Genomic DNA, 23,061 nt, shown 5'->3' with positions numbered 1-23,061 from the left:
AGCATAAAGCAAGTTTTTTTAAAAAAAGAATCTGGTCAGTCCCCATTAAGAAAGCATGCTAAGGTCAACATTTACTGAGCACTTTTTATGTGCCAGGCCCTGCTTTAAATACTGGAAAACAGTGATGAACAGGACAGATAAGAACCGTCTTGCAAGAGCTTACATTGTAATGAGGTACAAGAGTCCATATTTCCTTATGATTTTCTCTTTGGTTTCACTGAGATAACTGTCTCAGTAAAATGGCATATATATATATAATATAAATTGTAGGTATAACTGTGGTAGAGCTTCCTTCAATTGGCAAATAATTTTGAGCATCTTCATTCCAGATAATGTTAGGTATTAGGAATGTATATTATTCCTATTCTCAAGGAACTCATAGTTTAATAAGGGAAGATAGAAAAGGAAATAAATTCCTATAAAAAAGTATAAGTGCTGTGATAAAGGAAGGCACAATTACAAGAAAGAGAGGAAAAGAAAATTTCTCAGTGGGGAGGGATGACTAAGTTGAGTTTTTAATGATACATGAGTGTACAGAAGCACATGCATGGCAGGGAAAACATCAAGTCACAAGGCAAAAAGGCTAAAACAGCACGGCACACTCCAGGAATGTTCTCTGGGCAGTATGTCTGAAGCATAAGGATGACTGAGTGAGTGGGTGAGTATGCAGATAGATGATTTGCAAACCAAGATGGGTCCAATATGCTAGGTTAAAGACTTTTCATTTCATTTTCCTTTACAGGCAATAGAGAGCTGCTGAAGGACTAAAAGTGGGGGAAGGATATGATCATCTTTGAATTTCAGAACAATCCCTCTGGCAATAATATAGAGGATGAACTGGTGGGAGATGACAGAGGCACAGAAAAGATAGGAGGCCAATGCAGGTTTTAAATAAGAAATAATGAAGGCATAACCTAGGGCAGTGGTCTTGGGACTGGAGAGAAGAGATGGTTTCAAAAGCTTTTTAGAAGGGAGAAATCAAGATCTGTCAGTCAAAGCAGACTGTTTTTTGCCTACCCATCATTCAATGCCCTTATATTCCTTGCTAGCAAGTCCTGATTTTATTCAAGTGTCCACTCTTAGCTCATCCATGTACACAAGGAAAGTAACCCAACCTCTAGCTGACTGTGAAATTGTGATTAGTCTAAGCTAACCATGGCAATCCATTCCTACTGCCCATGACTAGTTGAGGAGTGGGCATATGATCCAGTTGTGTACAATCAAAGGTACAGGGAAATCCTCTGGGGGCCATGTAGGAAAAGTTTTCTCACTTGAAAAAGTCATAAATGGGGAAACAGCTGAGCTTTGTCATATGTGAATGTGTTGACTAAAACTTGAGCAGCTAGCCACCTCCTGACCATGAAGGGAGCTAGCCAAGGACAAAGCCATCACATAGAGAATGTAAGAAAAAAAGAGAAAAGTAACATGGATTCTTGATGATGTTCTTTAGTCAGTGGATTAACCAATCCTGGAGCAGCTCTATCTCACATCTATAGCTCTATCTCATATCTACCTGTTTTGTGAGATTAAAAACATCTCTAGGTGAGGAGGGTTTTCTGTTACTTGTACCAAAGAGCATCCTAACTGATATTGCAGCCAACTAGTTTTAGAGGGGTAGGTAGATTTGATAGTTGAAACTAGTGCCCTGGTTCTTGGCTCAGATGCTTAGATGACTAGACTGATGGAGCTACCATCACAGAGAAATACAAGAGGAGTATGTGGGGAGTTCCCTGGTGGCCTAGTGGTTAGGATTCCGGGCTTTCACTACCGTGGCCCAGGTTCAGTCCCTGGTCAGGGAACTGAGATCCTGCAAGTGACACAGCGTGGCCAAAAAAAAAAAAAAAAAAAAAAAAAGTGGTTTAGAGATTTAAGAGGTTTAGAAATAAAAGAGTTGGGTTTCTGGTAGTATTATTAATTACTAATTCCTTCTATGCAGCAAAAAAGTCAGCACATTCATTAGTAATTCCATACAGCTAGTAAAAGTATAAAGGACAGTAGTGATCATGTATACAGAGTGCTAAGAGAGCACAGAGGGGGAGTCTTATTCCACTGGGGGTTGGGTGGGACTGAGAACACTTCCCAAGGGAAACTGAATTAACAGTTGCAATTGTTTAATGCAAACCAGAGACTGTCTCCTAGTAAGGAAACTGAAACTTAAGAATAACATCCCATAATCAACATTTAGAAAGAATATGCCTATAATTTATTGTTGGATCCAACTATTTAATCTCTGAGTTGCTTTATTTAAAAACAGCCAAGCTTAAAAGGGAACACTCTTGAACTGCTGGTGGGAATGTGAATTGGTTCAGCCACTATGGAGAACTACTACTATGGAGGTTCCTTAAAAAACTACAGATAGAACTACCATATGACCCAGCAATCCCACTACTGGGCATATACCCTGAGAAAACCATAATTCAAAAAGAGTCATGTACCAAAATGTTCATTGCAGCTCTATTTACAATAGCCCGGAGATGGAAACAACCTAAGTGCCCATCATCGGATGAATGGATAAAGAAGATGTGGCACATATATACAATGGAATATTACTCAGCCATAAAAAGAAACGAAATTGAGCTATTTGTAATGAGGTGGATAGACCTAGAGTCTGTCATACAGAGTGAAGTCAGTCAGAAAGAAAAAGACAAATACCGTATGCTAACACATATATATGGAATTTAAGAAAAAAAATGTCATGAAGAACCTAGGGGTAAAGCAGGAATAAAGACGCAGACCTCCTAGAGAACGGACTTGAGGTTATGGGGAGGGGGAAGGGTGAGCTGTGACAGGGCGAGAGAGAGTCATGGACATGTACACACTAACAAACGTAGTAAGGTAGATAGCTAGTGGGAAGCAGCCGCATGGCACAGGGATATTGGCTCGGCGCTTTGTGACAGCCTGGAGGGGTGGGATAGGGAGGGTGGGAGGGAGGGAGACGCAAGAGGGAAGACATATGGGAACATATGTTTATGTATGACTGATTCACTTTGTTATAAAGCAGAAACTAACACACCATTGTAAAGCAATTATACCCCAATAAAGATGTTAAAATAAATAAATAAAAAAAAAAAACAAAAAAAAAACAGCCAAGCTTAAACAGCAATTAGAAAAGCAAACCATTTAATTTTTAAGCTTATAAATAGCAATGAATGATGTTACAAATTCCAGAGGTGTTAAAGAACACCAACTTACCTTTGCATAAGCTTTTCCACCTTTTAATTCCTGCCAAAGATAAAAAACACTATAAGGATATCATATGACTAAAGATTTAAAATTAAATATATGTCAAATAATTTTGAGGTAGATATTTACAGGCTAGCAAATACAGAGTAAAATTCTGATGATCTTAAATCCAACTGTTTGGATGTCCCCTGCCCCCCTGAAAATAGCCAGAATTTTTATTTAGAATTTAATTTAAATCTGAAGGAGACAAATGGTGAGAAGACAAGCTAATATTTAATCTATTTGCTGAAGAAGAAACTGCCAAAAATGTCCTGGACACATTGCAAGAACATGAATCACCAAAGAAAGGTTAAATTAATTACTGAGTTAAGCATATTAATAACATACTGTACAAAGATTTCAACAAGAGTTGAAACCCCCGCCCCAGAGACACCACTGTTATGAATTTTTAGGAACTGTCCAAAAGATGTGTATATACATTTCTGCTTTACTCAAATGACAGCACACTACATATACTGTTCTATACCTTACTTTTTTCCACTTAATATATATGGCATTGTTCTATGTAATACAGTAGAAACTCCCTTATCTAATTCTTATCTAAGTGAAGGAGACTGGCAAAAGTGAAAAGTAAAATATATATATATATATATATATATATATATATATATATATATATATATATATATCTTAGCATTTTACTTTAAAATATACAACTACATTAATTTGCCAAATCTCTCAATTTAGGACATCACACAGATGCAAGAATTAAGTGTAAAACACTTAGAACACTGCTTAGCGCACAGTATAGGTACTCTGTATTATGTGTTTGCCATTAAAATTAGGGCCAAATTCTCCTCTCCTCACTCACTTTTTTTTTTTCTTGTGGGTTTTTTTTCCTTTAAGTTTACAAAATACATGCTTATAGAAAATTAAAACATTATAGAAATATATAAAGCCAATCATGAAAGTTCTCCCATAATCCCACTCTCACAAAGCCACTGATAACAATGTGGTGTTACTTTTCCATTATTTTTTAGAGCATTAACAAGTTACTCTTCCAAAAAAAAAAAATGCTTGCACAGCTTCCTTTTTTATATAAGAGTAAAATTTGGACATGTTATTCCAGAGATATTTCTCACTCTTAATGGAGAGAAACTACATGAAGATACCATAATCTATTATACCAGTCCCTTATTGTTAGGACATCTGGGCTAGTTTTAATTAAAGACAAAGGTGAAATAAACTTGCTGTGTACAGTTGTCAGATTACTCCCATTAGGCAGTTTCCTAGTAACTTCATTTCTAATGAAGAGTTAGCCAAAGATTCCAAGCATCTTCAGTATATTCTGGAAAACTACCCTCCTAAAGGTTGTAACAACTACACTCCCACCTACAGCATGCAAGATGGGATATGTATATTTGGAAATGCTTATTCAAAATTACGGTATAATTTCTTAATTTGAAACAAATTTTAAACTGATTGTTCCTGTAATTTTGTTTTCTAACTATAGAAAGTGAAGTGTGACAAATTTTCTTGCCTGATAGGGAATCAGGATGCTAAGGACAGGGTTTGTAAAACTCAGTATATGCCAGAAAGAGGCACAGGCATCAGAAACTTATGTAACACTTTTCTATGAAGTCTTCACAAAAGACTGCAGCCCTTGCTATAGCTTCAAATAAGTCCATTGGTATCTCCAGTTATTTCTCCAGGTTATTACTTCCAGTAATAATTTGTGGTTATGCAGCTTGGCACCTCACTGCAGCCACCGCATTAGTATGTCCAGATAACGTGTGTACGCTGGCTTTCGTTCTCACATCCCAAATCCGTGCTGTTGAGTCTTGGCTACAGGTCACCAGCACGTTGATTGTTGGGTGCAGATCCAAACCATATACTGTACTCAGGTGTCCATGACAGTGCCTTATAACCTTATTATACTCAAGATCCCAGCAGTTGACTTGTTTGTCTTCTCCACAGGAGAACAGGTATGCGCTCCTTGGGTTCACTATCACACCACGCACTGTACTGATGTGCGTTTTAACTTGCCACTAGCCAGTTAATGACAGTTATAACTTGCCACTAGCCAAGTCCCAGATCTTTATAGTTCTGTCAGCAGATCCAGTAACAAACCACTGATTTCCAGGTTCCACAGCAATACATCAAATCCAGGCAAGATGCCCATTGATCACTCTGTAGAGTTTCCACGGTGGGTGCCACTGAAGTTTGGGCATTGTAGGAGCTTTTTTAGCCATCAGTGTGGAGGTCTTGGCATTGTCATCGTCCATAACAACTGCCCCTGCAGGCTGTAACTGGTCAGAAGCCCCAGGGTGTCAGTATTCACCTCCAGCAGGTGCACTATGGTTTGCAGCGACCCTGGCTTGGGAAGTAGGTAATGCCACAGCTAAGGACTGTGCAGCTGATTCACTCAGCATTCTTTGGATCTTAGTGTCCGCTGTCAGAGCAACCCCAGGTCCTGGTGGATGTGGATGTGTACCTGTCACCAAACATTGAAGTTCTTGTCCTTGATTGGCAGGATACTGTTTGTGTCCACATGAATCTGATGCATTCTGAGGGCCTTTCTCTTTAAGATTTCCTTTTGAGGTAGGCATATGCAACACAGGACCATACTCATTATGCAGCTTGATTGCCATTTCTCGTTTGTGATTGTTCATCCAAAGGCACAGGTTTTCCATTATCAGCCACAAACATGACATGGGTTCTCTTCAATAACCTGAACACAAGTGTGTGCATAGAATGTTTCTGTACCTCCTCGACCACGACGCCATGGTCTGTGTAGTCGCTCCGGCAGGGAAGAAACACTCATCAACAGGATGGAAACCGCCGCCACAGCTCTCCCTCACTCACTTTTAAAAATGTGTTTGCCGAATGGAGCTGTCTCTTATCTAAACCAGATACACAACGCATTATCTACCATTTCCATCTTTAAAGAGGCAAATTGAAATAAGCTGAAGAGTAATCTATGGTAAATTCTATTGTTCGTGAATATGTGTTATCCCTCCCCTTCCCTGCCCGTTTAGTGAGGCCGCGGCCATGCCACCAGATCTACTCCATTATGAATTACCAAATTTTCCTTCTTTATTAGGTCACTGTCATATCATTAATAGTGCCTTTCATCAAACAAAGCAAAACAAAACTTTCTCCAGGTGATCCGTGTCTCTACTGGCTAATTCTTTTCTTTGCTCCCCTTTACAGCCAAACTCTTCAAAAGATTTACCCAAATATGCTGTATCCCACTCTCTATTCAATCTACTCTAATTGGGCTTTTGCTCTCATTTTTCCCTCTGCAGTGGCTCTAAGGATTGCCAATGATCTCCATTTTTATCAAAGCCAAAGGCTTTGTCTTATCTTACTTAATTTCACAACAGTATTTGACAGGCTTGGCCACTCTGCCTCCTTCCTTATACCATTTTGCTCTTTAAATTTCCAAGTGGCAACATTGCCTAGTTTTACTCCTACCTCTGTGGCTTCTCCTCACTCTCCTTGGCAAGACCTATTCCTTTATTCAACCTCTGTGGAAAGAATGCTAGTTGTATCCCAACTATCCATTCTCCCCCTCTCCATAATAAAAGAATCCTCTATTTTTAGTTGGGCATTGGCTACCCAAAATAAAGTAACTGACTACATTTTCCACTTGCTTTTTGTACTATGGCAGTGTAACTAAGATCTGGCCAAAAGTATACAAGAAGTGATATATATGAATTCTTCCTCCTTTCTTGTACCTGCTACGTACTTTTATACTACCTCTAAGTGTTTGGTCTAGGCCTCTTGTCTTCTCTATCTACACTTTCTCCCTGGTTTATCCCATTCAGGTCTATGGCTTTAAATAAAAATTGTATGCTGATGACTCTCAAATCTTTATCTCTAGTCTGAACTTCTCCCCAGAGTAGTATTTTAAATGCCTACATGACATGTCCACTTGATGTCACATAGACACCTCAAATTTAACATGGCCAAGATAGGCCTACTGATCTCTATTTATCTGCCCCCAAAATTGCTCCACTTTGAGTTTTTGCGATTTCAATAAATAGCACAATCATCGACCCATATGCTCAGGCAAAAGGTCTGAGTTATTCTCAATTCAGTTTCCCTCATTCACTATATCCAATCCATTAGTGGCAGTCTACCTCCAAAATACATCCTGAATCATACCACCTCCACTGTTATAACTCCATGCCAAAACATAAGCATTCCTCACCTGAACTATTCCAATCAGTTAAGTGGTCTCTGTAATTCATCCTTCATCTTAAAAGATCACAAAGTGATCAGCAAAAGTGATCTTAAAGGATCATGTCTCTCCTTATTAAAATCCTCAAATTGATTCCAAATCTAATTGGAATAAAATCTAAACTCCTATAAGGCTCTACCTGATCCAGTGCTTCCAACCTCTTCATCAAGGACTTCCCTTTCCATGTTTTCCATGTTCCAGCTAGGCTGGTCTTCTATCTTTAAACATGTCATATTTGTTGTTTATCCTGCATGAGGTTCACGGTACTTTTGAATCTGTGGCTCAGTATCTTTCATCAGTTTTAGAAGATCCTCAGTCACAATTTCTCACATCTCCTTCTAGGGCTCCAATTTTATGTGTGTGTGTGTGTGTGTGTGTGTGTGTGTGTGTGAGAAACCTTTACACTGTTTCCCATGTCTTACACTCTGTTATGTGTATCCCACCCTTTTTCTCTCCATGATTTAGTCTGGATATTTTACTTTGTCTTATTTTCCAAGGTTTTCTTCAGTTGTGACAAACCTGCTGTTAAATACATCTGTTGAGATTTAGTTTCATCTACTTAGCTTTGAATATCAGTTATTGTATTTTTCAGTTCTAGAATTCAATTTGATTTTTTAAATAGTTTTAAGTTCTCTGATTTCCTGTATTGATGATTAATTACACTTATTGTAAAAAGTCTGTCTTAGATCTTCTCCAAATCTGTATCTTCCATGGGTCTGTTTTTATTATCTATTTTTCCTTTTGATTTTGGTCATGTAGTCATGTCTTTTAGTATGCTTGGTAATCTGTATGTGTGTGACAACTTGAAGAAATAATTTTAGGTTCAGAGTAATGTTATTCTCCTCCAGAGAAAATATATTGATACATTTGCTTCTGGCAAGTAGTAAGGTCAGGGATTGAGTTAACCTTCATCCAAGCAGCAACTGAGCTGATTGGAAGCTGAATTTCAGTTTTTGTAAGGGTTGATCTATAGCCACTATACTCCTTCTTCTAGGCTGAAACTCTTAGAGAGTCTTAGACTAAAAGCTAAGAGAGTCCCAAATTAAAGCTTAGAGAGTCCCAACTAAAAGCTTGGGGTATTTACCAAGGCTCCTTCTGCTGGTGGGCCCTGGACTCCATTTTTGTTCCCTTAGTCCTGTAAAATTGCCAGAATCTTAGCTCAGCTTCTTAGCCTCTCCATCACTGCTTTTGGCTCAGCTCCTTAGCTACTGCTTACAAATGAGAAAATGCTTTGAGGGTAAAAGCAATGCCAAATGTCAGGCTCATCTCTTTAAGCTTCCCTGGTCTATGATTCTAAGCCTCTTAAATCCTTACTGAAGCAGCTTCTGATGTCTTCAAGCAGCTATTTTTAATATTTTGTCTAGCTTTTCTGGTTGTTCTCAGAGGGAAGGGTGGCCTGTAACAAGCCAGTCCATTAATTTCAGAAGCATAAATCCCCAGGTTTATTATAATCTTAGTGCCTGTTATGGAGTGAATTGTGCTCCCCACAGAAATATGTTGACATCTTAACCCACAGTACCTCAGAATATGACCCTATTTGGAAACAGAGGAGTCTTTACATAGGTAATCAAGTTAAAATGAAGTCCTAATCCAATATGACTGGTGTCTTAATAAAAAATGGGAAATCTGAACATAGACATGCACTGGAGCTAGACAGCTACAAGTCAAGGAAAGCCTCGTCTTCAGAGGGAGCATGGCCCTGCTGACACCTTGATTTTGGACTTCTGGCCTCCAGAACTGTAAGACAATAAATTGTGTTAAGCCACCCAGGTTGTGGTGCTTTGTTACAGCAGCCCTAGTGATCTAACAAAGGGCTTTTTAACTTTCAGGTCTGTGACAGTTAATTTTATGTGTCAACTTGACTGGGTCATGGGGTGCCCAGATATTTGGTTAAATATTATATCTTAAGGTATTTTTTGCAATGCAGAAAGTATTTATACAGTTGACTTTACTAAATTTGCTTTATGGGTTCTCACTTTTACATAATAATTAGATAGGATAGGTAGAGTAAGTTCAGTAAATATTTCCATTTACCAAGCATGGTAAGAGAATGCTAGTGGTTCACCAATATCTCTTCTCTCCTTCTTCAGTGTTGGAATCTGACAGCCACTCGGTTAGAGACTACATTCACAGCTTTTCTTCCAGTTTGTCACGATCACATAGCTAAGTTCTAACCAGTAGGACATGAGCAAAAGCCATTAGCACCACTTTTGAGTCACGCACTAAAAAGGAATACATTTGTTCTCATGTGGCTTTTTCTTCATTCTCACTGGTGGAGAGATAACAAGACTAGAGCAACTTCCTTGGATCTAAAAATGGGCACCATAGAGTGAAGATGGCAGAGCTGCTCTAACAGCTCTGAATCCCTTGGCTACTACCCTAGAGAGACATACACTTCTATTTTGTTTAAGTTATTGCATATTTGGGTCTCTGTTTTAGCAACTTATCATATATGCCTTAACTAATACACCAAACCATTATAGTCTGAAGAACTGGTTTATTTCAGTTGAATAAGCCCTACCTTAAGTAGCAAAAAAAAAAAAAGAAAAGTTAAAAAAGGAATTCTGAGTTATCCTCTACCATAAATTGGTTACATATTTTCCTTTTCTTAAAATTCAAAGACAGATCATCTTTCAAAAATCATGATTTAAACTCCATTTAGAAAAGGTTTCTAAAAAACTAAAGATAGAACTACCATATGACCCAGCAATCCCACTACTGGGCATATACCCTGAGAAAACCATAATTCAAAAGGACACATGTACCCCAATGTTCACTGCAGCACTATTTACAATAGCCAGGACATGGAAACAACCTAAATGTCCAACAATAGATGAACAGATAAAGAAGATGCGGTACATATATACAATGGAATATTACTCAGCCATAAAAAGGAATGAAACTGGGTCATTTGTAGAGATGTGGATGGACCTAGAGTCTGTCATACAGAGTGAAGTAAGATAGAAAGAGAAAAACAAATATCGTATATTAACACATGTATGTGGAATCTAGAAAAATGGTACAGATGAACCTATTTGTAGGGCAGGAATAGAGACATAGACGTACAGAATGAACATGTGGACACGGGGGGAAGGGGAGGGTGGGACGAATTGGGAGATTAGGTTTGACATAAATACACTACCATGTGTAAAATAGACAGCTAGTGGGAACCTGCTGTATAGCACAGCAAGCTCAGCTCGGTGCTCTGTGATGACCTAGATGGGTGGGATGGTAGGGGTGGGAGGGAGGTCCAAGAGGGAGGGGATATATGTATACATATAGCTGATGCACTTCATTGTACAGCAGAAACTAACACAATATTGCAAAGCAATTTTACTACAATAAAAAAGAAAGAAAAAAAGAAAAAGTTTCAAAGTAAGAGTCACAGCAGGAATTAAGGTAGCAAGGGAAGAAGGTAGAATGATTCACTTATATCTTGGTTAATCCTAATAACTCAATGAGGAAGTTATTATACCCTTATTTGGATGAGGAAAACTGATTCTTAAAAGTCACGAGAGAGCTTCCCTGGTGGCACAGTGGTTGAGAGTCCACATGCCGATGCAGGGGACACAGGTTCGTGCCCTGGTCTGGGAAGATCCCACATGCTGCAGAGTGGCTAGGCCCGTGAGCCATGGCCGCTGAGCCTGCGCTCCACCACGGGAAAGGCCACAACAGTAAGAGGCCTGCGTACCGCAAAAAAAAAAAAAAAAAAAAAAAAAGTCAGGAGAACTGCTTAAGGTTTCACAGTTAATAGATGATATATCTGGGATTCAAACCCAGGTCAATATGATGCCATACACACTTTCACAGCACCATCCTTCCCTTAAAAAAAGCCTCCATTCAACTATTGCTGCTCCAAATGACTATTTTAGAGGTCTATTTTCATTAAAGGCTTAAAACCTATAAAACGTATGTATGTGCTTGTGATATATTTTAACTGAGTAAATTAAGCAGTATAAGAGAAATTAAAATACAATCATATACATCATAGTGCTATCAGTTCACTCAAAAAACAGAATAAAAAAGCTAAAAACACAACTTTCTATCCAATACAGAAGGATGCAAAACTGGAGTGGAAAAGAATGAGGCAAGGGACTCTTGCTTTTCATTCTAAATAGTTCTCTATTTAATTTCTGAACATGTATATGTTATTACTTTGGCTATTTAAAAAATGTATATAAAATGTAAAACATGAAGTTTACATTTTAAAGCAAGTAGTTTAATTCACCAGTAGTGGCTTCCTAATGGATTTCTCTTTTTCACCCAAAAGAGGTAGGATATATATATATGATATATATTAAGTTGAAACAATCTGAGATTGCAATTTTTTTAGATTATTGGTAATATGCTTCCACTTAATAAGTGGAAAAGGAACTATATAAAAAAGAAAACATGGACTTAGAATCAGAAAGATTTGTGCTTGAGTTCCTACTTTGTCAGTTATTAGCTAAGTGAATTTGGGCAAGTAACAACCTCTCTGAGCCTTGGTTTTCCTGAAAATGGAAAAAATAACACATATCTTCAGGGTTGTTATTAGACACAAAATACGTAAAGTCCCTAAAACCAGTGCCTAATAAAGAAGAGAGACTTAATGAATGGCCGGATAGAGACATTTACAGTCCCCAAACTAATACAAATAATTATATGTCCAGTGATGATGAGATGAAGGTTCTTGAATAATATTTTAATTTATAACTTCAGATTCCTCATATTTGTCATAGTAATTTAAATTATGCTGCAAGTGTGAAGTGAAATTACACATAACAGTTCTAACAATAAAGTACAGCTAAATAAAGTGAGTCAGTGACTATGGAACTTATCATGGTTTCTGAAAGGGGAGAAGTACTAGGCTGTTTTTATACCTTCCTCACAGATACTCTGTAGATACAAGGGTCTAGGATGCCTGTGGTGGCACTTGCACTCATTTTGCACATAAATGAGAACTTCTTTCTCCAGTGAACACAGTTTGCTTGCACCACCTCCCTGAGGAAAAAAAAAAAAAAAGAACCAGTTAATTAACTAGTATTGATGACATGTTAAAAAATAAAAAGCACACACACTCTTTCACTCAAGTCTATAATGCAAACATGACATATTAAAAACCAGTATTTGGAAACAATGAGACTTGAAGAAAACAAATGCCTAACAATGTGATCTGAAAATCTTTAGAAAGTTTTATTATCCACAGGAAACTGAAAATAAAGTGAATTTACTTATCAATTTAATCAATATAAACTGATGCTTCACTATTCATTCATTCAACACACACTACACATTTGTTTGTATTAGATGTGATGAGTATGTGATTAAAATACGAAGATCAGAATGACAGTGTTTCTAACGTTATATGGCTTATAGTTTAGTTAGTGTAAGAGACAGAAATATGAACAATACTTATTCTAAAATGAGCTACTGTCACAGTTTCACTCCTATTCCAGCCATAAGAGCAACAGCAGCTACCATTTATGGACAGTTTACCACATGCTATTTAATCTCACAACAACCCTAGGAGGTAGCTGGCATTATCCTCACTTTACAGGTAAGGAAACTGAAGCACAAGGAGAGAAGATAACTCTAGGTCATTTAGGTAGGAAGTAGCATAACTAGCATTTAAACTAGGCTCATTTAACTCAAAAGTCCACTTGTCTATTTTGTCCAACAACTCTGCTCTTTCAAGTTTCCAGGCCTCTGTACATGCTGTTCCCTCTACCATTCCCTTAGAAAGGAAGGATAATTATTCCTCTAACATCAGAAGAAAAGAAAGGCAGTGGGCAAAAATAAAGACAAAGCTGGAGAAAGCAAAAAGGAAAGGCAAGAGAGCCCAGGTTAGTTTTCATTTTCTTAGGAAAGTAATAGATGAGGTTACTTCTACAGGATGATTGATAGTAGCTGATGGGCGAGCTGTAAGTTTAGATAAAGGCTGAGGACGGTGAATGTGACAGGGAGTCAACTTAGTAGCTGCCTCAGTGAATAAAATGAGTTTGTATTGGGACAAATCAATTTGGTTTTATGGATTTCTCCATCAATGCACAGAAATCTAAGAACAAGAAGTGCAAAAACAAATATAATTTAAAAACCAAGGGCTTCCCTGGTGGCACAGTGGTTGAGAGTCCGCCTGCCGATGCAGGGGACACGGGTTCGTGTCCTGGTCCGGGAGGATCCCGCATGCCGCGGAGTGGCTGGGCCCGTGAGCCATGGCCGCTGAGCCTGAGCGTCCGGAGCCTGTGCTCCGCAACGGGAGAGGCCACAGCAGTGAGAGGCCCACGTACTGCAAAACAAAAACAAAAACAAAAAAAAACAAACCAAGTATGTGTTTGTGTGTGGTACGTGCACGTATGTTTACTTATATACATGTAAACAGACATGCAAACAGAGAGGAGGGTGTGTGTTTTATCATAGGTTTAACTGTCATAACTTTAGCTTTTTTTTTTCATTAGGAAGCTTTAGGTGATTTAATGAATTATGATATGACGAGAATGTATATGAGTGTTCTTAGGGGAGTTTCCCTAGCAATCCAGCAGGGGTGCAATTTATCTGTATGGTCACAACACAGGCAGATTGAGAGTTGTTTGGCAAAGGACAGATCTGAAGGTGTTTGTCAGGCAACCTAAGGCATCCACAGTAAGATGAGAAGTAGCTAACCTGTATACTCAAAAATAGTGAATTAAAAAAAATCACTGAATAATAATGAAAATAACAAGCAAGAAAAAATAAAACCAGAATTTTTTTTATTTTTGTTTCTCTCTCTTGGCCTCAAGACTTGGGTCAAGACATCAGCCATGGCCTCTGAAGCTTCCCAAAAAAGGTATGCAGATATAACAATGTCCCAGTACTCCTGGACCCTTCAAGAGTATGCTGAGCTTCAAGGCACTTTGCTGTTCCTGTTACTGAGACCACCGATATAATGATCAAGAATCAGAGATAACAGTAAAAAAAAAAAAAACCTGTTATTTTACTTTTCTGATAAAATTACATTAAAACTTCTGGTTAAGGATGGCAGTTTGGGTACCTGTATTAGCCTCTGCTCCTTCCCCAAAATCTTCTAAATTTAAAAAAAAAAAAAATTTGAAGTCATCATCACTAAGGACAAAGAGAACCAGACAGGAGACAAAAAGAAGTGGACAGGGACAGACAAGTGATAACTGATTAAGCAAATTGAAGAAAGCTGAACCTTAAGCTGGTAATAATGAAAGCCATGAGAAGGAATCTAAAATTGGTCTTGAAGTAGAATGAAGGAAGCCCAAAAGGCAGAAGGATTGATTGAAAACTGTTTTAGAAACAGAACCTCAGATCCTGTGACTCCTGCAGAAGACTGAGATCATTCTCCTGACTAGGTAAGACAAAGGGATCTCTGAAACACCTGACTTGAGGGCAAGGTATTGAAAATGGCATGATAGCATGACCATATTGGGGGAGGTGGATTAAAGATGACTCACTGAATGCTGAAGCCTCCAATCTTCTCCCTTAACCTGCCTCCTCAGAATGCTGGAGCCAGGGCATATTCTTCAAGATGTGGAAAGAATATTCCCTGGGGAAGCCAATCAGCCCCAAAGAAAATGAGACGGATGTTGAGGGTTCCCAACAAAACAATCTACAGTGAAAATCTGAATCAATGAGCACCCACCATATGCACAAAGCTAATTAACTTTTAGTGCTTCGTAGTAAATGAGCAGACACTTATCTTAATATGAAAGACAGAGATAAAAAAAGAGCAAAAAGCAACTTGAAGAAAACAAAGTCTATGCTGGAAGAAGAAAAGATTCTCAGAGAGAAAGAAAGTACATCTACCATACAGGAATAGGATGCTGTTAAATTTTAAAAAAGGAACATACAGGAAACTAAAAAGTACTCATGGAAAACAAAACTACTGGGCTTAATATTCTGTTTGTGATTCCAGATCCACTCTGCCCTTTGCTGTGGCCCAGGAGGCTGGCTTTTATGGACTATATCAACCAGGCTCCCCTGCCCTCTGCCTCTGCATGTGCTAAAGGGACAAACAACGCAAAGATGGAGCGCAGGAGGAGAGAGAAGTTGGTGTATTTTTCTCCTGCTCCTTCCCTGTCAGGCCACATGAAAAACAGGGAAGTGGCTGGGGACTGCAATTTTCCACAATATACCTTGTAGAACTTAGACTCTAAACTATATACGTTTAGGGACTTTCCTGGAGGTCCAGTGGTTAAGACTCCATGTTCCCAATGCAGGGGGCATGGGCTCTATCCCTAGTTGGGGAACTAAGGTCCTGAATGCCGCATGGCGTGGCCAGAAAAAAGCCAAACAAAAAAATAAACTATATGTATTTATAACTTGGTTAAAATAAAAACCAAATTTAAAAAGTTGTCTAGTATTGAATAATCTGAAAATGGGAACAAAAGTATATAACATTGCAAGCCATTTTTTTCTAACTGCTTAAAAAAAACAACCCAAGAACCTTCTTTATTGGCTAATACATGAAAATTAAATGGTATCTTAAATGTTTTTCAGCCAATTATTCTAGAAATTATGTCATAAGTATAAAAAAATCCATTAATACTCAGTGCAAAACCCTAAAACTTTGCTTTATATTCTGCTACTTTTCATTACTTTCTGAAACAATTCCTCAGCAATATTAATTACAGAAATACATCTGTAGATTTTTACCTAGTTTAAAACGCCCTTATAATGTAGCAGCCTTTACATACCAAATGGTATATGCTATCACAAATGGAGGGCAGCTTTGGCCTGAGTAATGAAAATAAGAGAAATCAAGCAAACTTCATATGTAGGTGTTTTTCTTTAAAAAAAAAAAAACACGTAAGTAGGGCTTCCCTGGTGGCGCAGTGGTTGAGAGTCCACCTGCCGATGCAGGGGACACGAGTTCGTGCCCCGGTCCGGGAAGATCCCACATGCCACGGAGCGGCTGGGCCCATGAGCCATGGCTGCTGAGGCTGCGCGTCCGGAGCCTGTGCTCCGCAACGGGAGAGGCCACGACAGTGAGAGGCCCGCGTACCGCAAGAAAAAAAACCCAAAAAACAAACAAACAAACAAAAAACACATAAGTAGGAAAGGAATATCTACAGAAACATCGGTCCAGTTTGGCTAGAGAGTGGAGGAAGGCAACATTAAGTCTGGTAGACTTGGGAAGAAACAAGAGATTAAAAAACTTTACCATTACAAATACAGGTAGATAATTGATATCATAGTATAGAATAGAGGTAAAGAATAAGTTTTCATAAAGGATATAATGTTAAATCTTAAGGGAAAAGAGTACGCTTCTATAACCCTATGTGTTCCCATCTACTTACTACCATCCTCTTTCCCCTCAGATCCAAGCTCTTTGAAGATAATGACGACAACAATGACAGCATTTATTGAGTGCTTATTATACAACAGGCATTGTTGTAAATACTTCACATGTATTAACTCATTGAGACCTCAAAACAACTTTATGAGGAAGGTACTATTAGCTCCATTTTATAGATGAAAGAAAAGGAGAAAGTCAGTGACTTGTTTGGAACTGGAATTTGAAGACCTTCTACAGTGTAGACATTTTCCTTCCATTTCCTCACCTCTTAGTTACTTTTCCATGCCCTCAATCAGGCTCCTGTCCTCCACCACTCCCCTGAAACTGCTCACCAGTGAACAATTAACTGCCAAATCCAATGAGTTCTTTTTTATTATCGTAGTTGACTCCTCTTATATGTTCTGGAAATACTCTAGTCCCTTTCTACTTCTGTGACTAGTTCTTCTCAGCTTCTATCACCTGCTGATGTCCACCACTTAAAATGTTGATGTCTCTATCTCTAGCTTTCTTTTCTTTTTACTTTTATGGCCTTAACTACTATGTATACACTGAGAATATATAAATTTGAAGTCTTCTACTTTAGTCATTGGATTAATATATCCACCAATTTACTAGCAATCTCCACCTAGAACTCTTAGTCTCTAGGAAAGGCTTTAGGCCTCTGACCTCTGTCCATAATGGTACTCACCAGTAGGCTGGTTACCCACCAGCTTAACTAGTTAGCTAAACTAGTCAATGGATTGCCCAGGTGCATATGTGATAGAGATTGCCAGTTGCTTATCCAATATCCAGTCTTGTCTCTTCTTTAAAAACAGAAACCTGGGACTTCCCTGGCGGTCCAGTGGTTAAGACTTTGCCTTCCAGTGCAGGGGGTATGGGTTCGATCCCTGGTCAGGGAGCTAGGATCCTACATGCCTCATGGCCAAAAAAACCAAAGCATAAGACAGAAGCAATATTGTAGCAAATTCAGTAAAGACTCAAAAAAAAAAATCGTCCACATTAAAAAAAAAAATCTAAAAGAAACAAAAACCAAAACAAACAGAAACCTGATTTTATTCAGAATGGCAATGTGTCCAGTTAAAAGACTGCATTTTCCCATTCTTCCTTGCACTTGGGGTAGCCATGGGATTGAGTACAAGCCAATGATATAAATGGAAGTTACTGGGTATAACTTCTAGAAAGACACAAGAAAAGAAATATAGTTAAGATATGTCCTTTTACCTTTCCTCTTTACTTCCTTCCTCTACCTAGAAAACTGTAATGACAACAGTTAGAGTGTCAATAGCCATCTTGGACCATAAGGTTACCTTGAGGAAAAGCAATGTGATGATAGTGCACAGAGACAGAAGAAAGATGGGTCCCAATAATCACGCAGCCCTGTCTCCCTCCAAACTTACACCTTATTATTTAAAATGCTTATTTGGGGTTTTGTTATATGCAGCTTAACCAAATCCTAATTGATATAGCCTAAGACTGATCATTCCCAAATAAAGGAATCTGTAAAATTCAAATGTTATTCTCATCATGGTAGGTGCTCCAGGAATCCCAGAGTTCTGTTCTCCTCATTTAAAATTACTGTATGAAGCAAGACAGAGTAAGAGGTTCCTAGCCCTCATCCTCTTACAGAAAAAACTATTTAGCAGACATCCACAAACAAAAGTGGCTTTGTGGGAACCTTGGGGTCCAGGTAGGAGGCTGTGACACTCTGATGGAGCCCAAATACTAAGGAGGGCTGCTTTGAGAAGGCAGGCCTGCACTGCAGTTGGTACTAGATTTATTAATTTCCTTTGGTGATATCATGTTTACCTGACTCTTCGTGATCCGTGTAGTCTTGCATGGTGTCTGTGCGTTTGAAAGAGAAGACACCTCTTCCAGTCTTTACAGACTGGTTTTGGCAGGTAAAGACCTTCTCCTGCCAGAAGACTTCAATATCTCACTCACTATAATGGATCGATCATCCAGACAGAAAATCAGTAAGGAAACAGAACTGGACAACACTATGGGACCAATGGACTTAACAGATATATACAGAACTTTCTACCTATCAGCAGAATACACGTTTTTCTCAAGTGCACACCGAACATTCTTCAGGATCAATCACAAGTTACGTCAAAAGAAGTCAACAGATTTAACGAGATCTAAATCACTCCAAGTATCTTTTCCAGCCACAATGGAATGAAACTAGATACCAATAACAGTAAGAAGATGGGGAAATTCATAAATATGTTGAAACTAAACAACATACTCCTGAACAACCATTGGTTCAAAGAATAAATCAAAAGGGAATTAAAAAAATATCTCAAGACAAATAAAAACAAAATCACAACATACCAAAACTTATGGATTGTAGCAAAAGCATACTAAGTTTACAGCAATAAACACTTCCATTAAAAAAGAAAGATCTCAAATAAACCTACCTTTATACCTCAACACCTGAAGAAGAAGAAACTAAGCATAAAGTTAGAAGACTGAAGGAAATAATAAAGATTACAGAGGACATAAATCAAATAGAAAAGCAATAGAAAAAATCAACAAAAATAAGAGTTGCCTATATAAAAAGTAAACAAAATCAACAAACCCTTGGCTAGATAAATTTGAAAAAAGAGAGAAGACTCAAATAAAACCAGAAATGAAAGTGGAGATATTACAACAGATGCTTCAGAAATAAAAAGGACCATAAGGGGCTATTATGAACAATTACATGCCAACATATTGGATGACCCAGAAGAAATCAATAAATTCCTAGAAATACACAACTTATCAAAACAATCAAGAAGAAAAAGAAAACCTGAACAGACCAATAAAAAATAAGGAGATTGAGTCAGTAATCAAAAAGCTCTCTACAAAAAAAAACCCAGGACCAGCTAGCTTCATGGATGAATTTTACCAAATACTCAAAGAGGAATACAAATCCTTCTTAAACTTTTCCAGAAAAGAGGGAACACTTTGAAACTCATTTTATAAGCAGCAGCATCCTGATACCAAAGCCAGACAAAAACATCACAAGAAAATAAAACTACAGGCCAATATCCCTGATAAAGATAGATGCAAAAATCCTCAGTAAGAGTGTTTCCTGTGGGCACCACGGAGTTGATATTCAAGTAAGAAGAGCTCTCCCGGCCGTCGGTTCTGGATGCCCTCCGCCCGCACGGCTGCCAGCCTGTGTCCACCCTCAGGGCAATGACCACGCTCTCTCCATCTGTGATCCTGACCCACTTCAGCTCCTAGAGCTGCTCCAACGGGTCGCGGTTCTGGCGCATGGCGGACAGGGAGGAGGCCACAAGGCATGTGTCACCAGCACGTGCAGAGGACTCGCCATCACAGTGTTCACTTGGAGGAGACTGGCGCCACCCAAGGAGGCTGAAATCAAAGGACTCCAGAAAGCATAGTCACAAGAGAAAGGAGAGCGAATACCTGGAAGCATCACTCAAAGGAGAACCACGTAAGAGAGCTGTCCCATGAAGACAGCTGAATCGACTTTTGTGTGAAATGAAGGCATGAAGATTTAGAGGCACCTCCAGTGTGAGGGCTTTTAAACTGCCACCCCTCTCCTGAGCCCTCTGGAAGGAAAAGTCAGCCCAGCTGAGGGGGGGGGGGAGTCAAGGAAAAGCCTCTGGACTTGTGTACATCGCATCCTTGGCTTTGGAGTTTAAGAACAAGAGAGAGTTAACCGCGTCGCAAGAGAATCCATTGGAGAATGTTTCAAGATGTAGAACCCTTATATATGAAGTGTCCCTAATGAAGTTGCAGCATCCACATTGAAATTTCCTCGTGTTGTGGAATTGAAGGCTGCCACTGGAAAGCTGCATCATGAGCTGCTTGGGCTTCTAAAGTGTCCAGTGAATTTTTAATTACATAAGCCGTGTGGATGAAAGGCTCTTGGTGCTGCAGCCAGGAGTCAGTGCTGTGCCTCTGAGGTGGGAGAGCCAACTTCAGGACACTGGTCCACAAGAGACCTCCCAGCTCCATGTAATATCAAACGGCGAAAATCTCCCAGAGATCTCCAACTCAACACCAACACCCAGCTTCACTCAACGACCAGCAAACTACAGTACTGGACACCCTATACCAAACAGCTAGCAAGACAGGAACACAACCCCACCCATTAGCAGAGAGGCTGCCTAAAAGCATAATAAGTCCACAGATACCCCAAAACACACCACCAGACGTGGACCTGCCCACCAGAAAGACAAGATCCAGCCTCATCCACCAAAACACAGGCACTAGTCCCCTCCACCAGGAAGCCTACACAACCCACTGAACCAACCTTAGCCACTGGAGACAGACACCAAAAACAGCGGGAACTACGAACCTGCAGTCTGCAAAAAGGAGACCCCAAACACAGTAAGATAAGCAAAATGAAAAGACAGAAAAACACACAGCAGATGAAGGAGCAAGATAAAAACCCACCAGACCTAACAAATGAAGAGGAAATAGGCAGTCTACCTGAAAAAGAATTCAGAATAATGATAGTAAAGATGATCCAAAATATTGGAAATAGAATAGAGAAAATGCAAGAACATTTAACAAGGACCTAGAAGAACTAAAGATGAAGCAAGCAACGATGAACAACACAATAAATGAAATTAAAAATACTCTTGATGGGATCAATAGCAGAATAACTGAGGCAGAAGAACGGATAAATGACCTGGAAGATAAAATAGTGGAAATAACTACTGCAGAGCAGAATAAAGAAAAAAGAATGAAAAGAACTGAGGAAAGTCTCAGAGACCTGTGGGACATTAAATGCACCAACATGCGAATTATAGGGGTTCCAGAAGAAGACGAGAAAAAAAAGGGACAGAGAAAATATTTGAAGAGACTATAGTTGAAAACTTCCCTGATATGGGAAAGGAAATAGTTAATCAAGTCCAGGAAGCACAGAGAGTTCTACACAGGATAAATCCAAGGAGAAATACACCAAGACACACATTAATCAAACTGTCAAAAATTAAATACAAAGAAATCATATTAAAAGCAGCAAGTGAAAAACAACAAATAACATACAAGGGAATCCCCATAAGGTTAACAGCTGATCTTTCAGCAGAAACTCTGCAAGCCAGAAGGGACTGGCAGGACATATTTAAAGTGATGAAGGAGAAGAACCTGCAACCAAGATTACTCTACCCAGCAAGGATCTCATTCAGATTTGATGGAGAAATTAAAACCTTTACAGACAAGCAAAAACTGAGAGAGTTCAGCACCACCAAACCAGCTTTACAACAAATGCTAAAGGAACTTCTCCAGGCAAGAAACACAAGAGAAGGAAAAGACCTACAATAAAGAACCCAAAACAATTAAGAAAATGGGAATAGGAACATACGTATTGATAATTACCTTAAATATAAATGGACTAATGCTCCCACCTAAAGACACAGATTGGCTGAATGGATACAAAAACAAGACCCATATATATGCTGTCTACAAGAGACCCACTTCAGACCTAGAGACACATACAGACTGAAAGTGAGGGGATGGAAAAAGATATTCCATGCAAATGGAAACCAAAAGAAAGTTGGAGTAGCAATTCTCATATCAGACAAAATAGACTTTAAAATAAAGACTATTATAAGAGACAAAGAAGGACACTGCATAATGATCAAGGGATCGATCCAAGAAGAAGATATAACAATTGTAAATATTTATGCACCCAACATAGGAGCACCTCAATACATAAGGCAAATACTAACAGCCACAAAAGGGGAAATCGACAGTAACACATTCATAGTCGGGGACTTTAACACCCCACTTTCACCAATGGACAGATCATCCAAAATGAAAATAAATAAGGAAACACAAGCTTTAAATGATACATTAAACAAGATGGACTTAATTGATATTTATAGGACATTCCATCCAAAAACAACAGAATACACCTTTTTCTCAAGTGCTCATGGAACATTCTCCAGGATAGATCATACCTTGGGTCACAAATCAAGCCTTGGTAAATTTAAGAAAATTGAAATTGTATCAAGTATCTTTTCCGACCACAACGCTATGAGACTAGATATCAATTATAGGAAAAGATCTGTAGAAAATACAAACACATGAAGGCTAAACAATACACTACTTGATAATGAAGTGATCACTGAAGAAAACAAAGAGGAAATTAAAAAATACCTAGAAACAAATGACAATGGAGACACGACGACCCAAAACCTATGGGATGCAGCAAAAGCAGTTCTAAGAGGGAAGTTTATAGCAATACAATCCTACCTTAAGAAACAGGAAACATCTCGAATAAACAACCTAACCTTGCACCTAAAGAAATTAGGGAAAGAAGAACAAAAAAACCCTAAAGTTAGCAGAAGGAAAGAAATCATAAAAATCAGATCAGAAATAAATTTAAAAG

At 38.7% G+C, this 23,061-nt stretch overlaps 1 protein-coding gene and 1 pseudogene across 1 annotated transcript in view; both read right to left on the bottom strand.

The window, feature by feature from the left end:
* Positions 1-23,061, bottom strand: part of EEIG2 (EEIG family member 2) — a 104,176-nt gene that overhangs the window by 42,719 nt on the left and 38,396 nt on the right. The window contains exons 2-3 of the mRNA XM_030868876.2: positions 12,292-12,412; positions 3,193-3,222 (exon numbers count right to left, since the gene is read on the bottom strand). Coding sequence (XP_030724736.1) covers positions 3,193-3,222; positions 12,292-12,412 — 151 coding nt within the window. The remainder of the gene's footprint in view (positions 1-3,192; positions 3,223-12,291; positions 12,413-23,061) is intronic.
* On the bottom strand, positions 4,884-7,623 carry LOC115859878 (pleiotropic regulator 1 pseudogene; annotated as a pseudogene).

The sequence above is a fragment of the Globicephala melas genome, chromosome 1, assembly GCF_963455315.2.
Source record: "Globicephala melas chromosome 1, mGloMel1.2, whole genome shotgun sequence".
In the NCBI taxonomy this organism is placed as follows: Eukaryota; Metazoa; Chordata; class Mammalia; order Artiodactyla; family Delphinidae; genus Globicephala; species Globicephala melas.
Note: the sequence above shows the minus strand (reverse complement) of the source record. Positions and strands in the feature narration are given on the sequence as shown.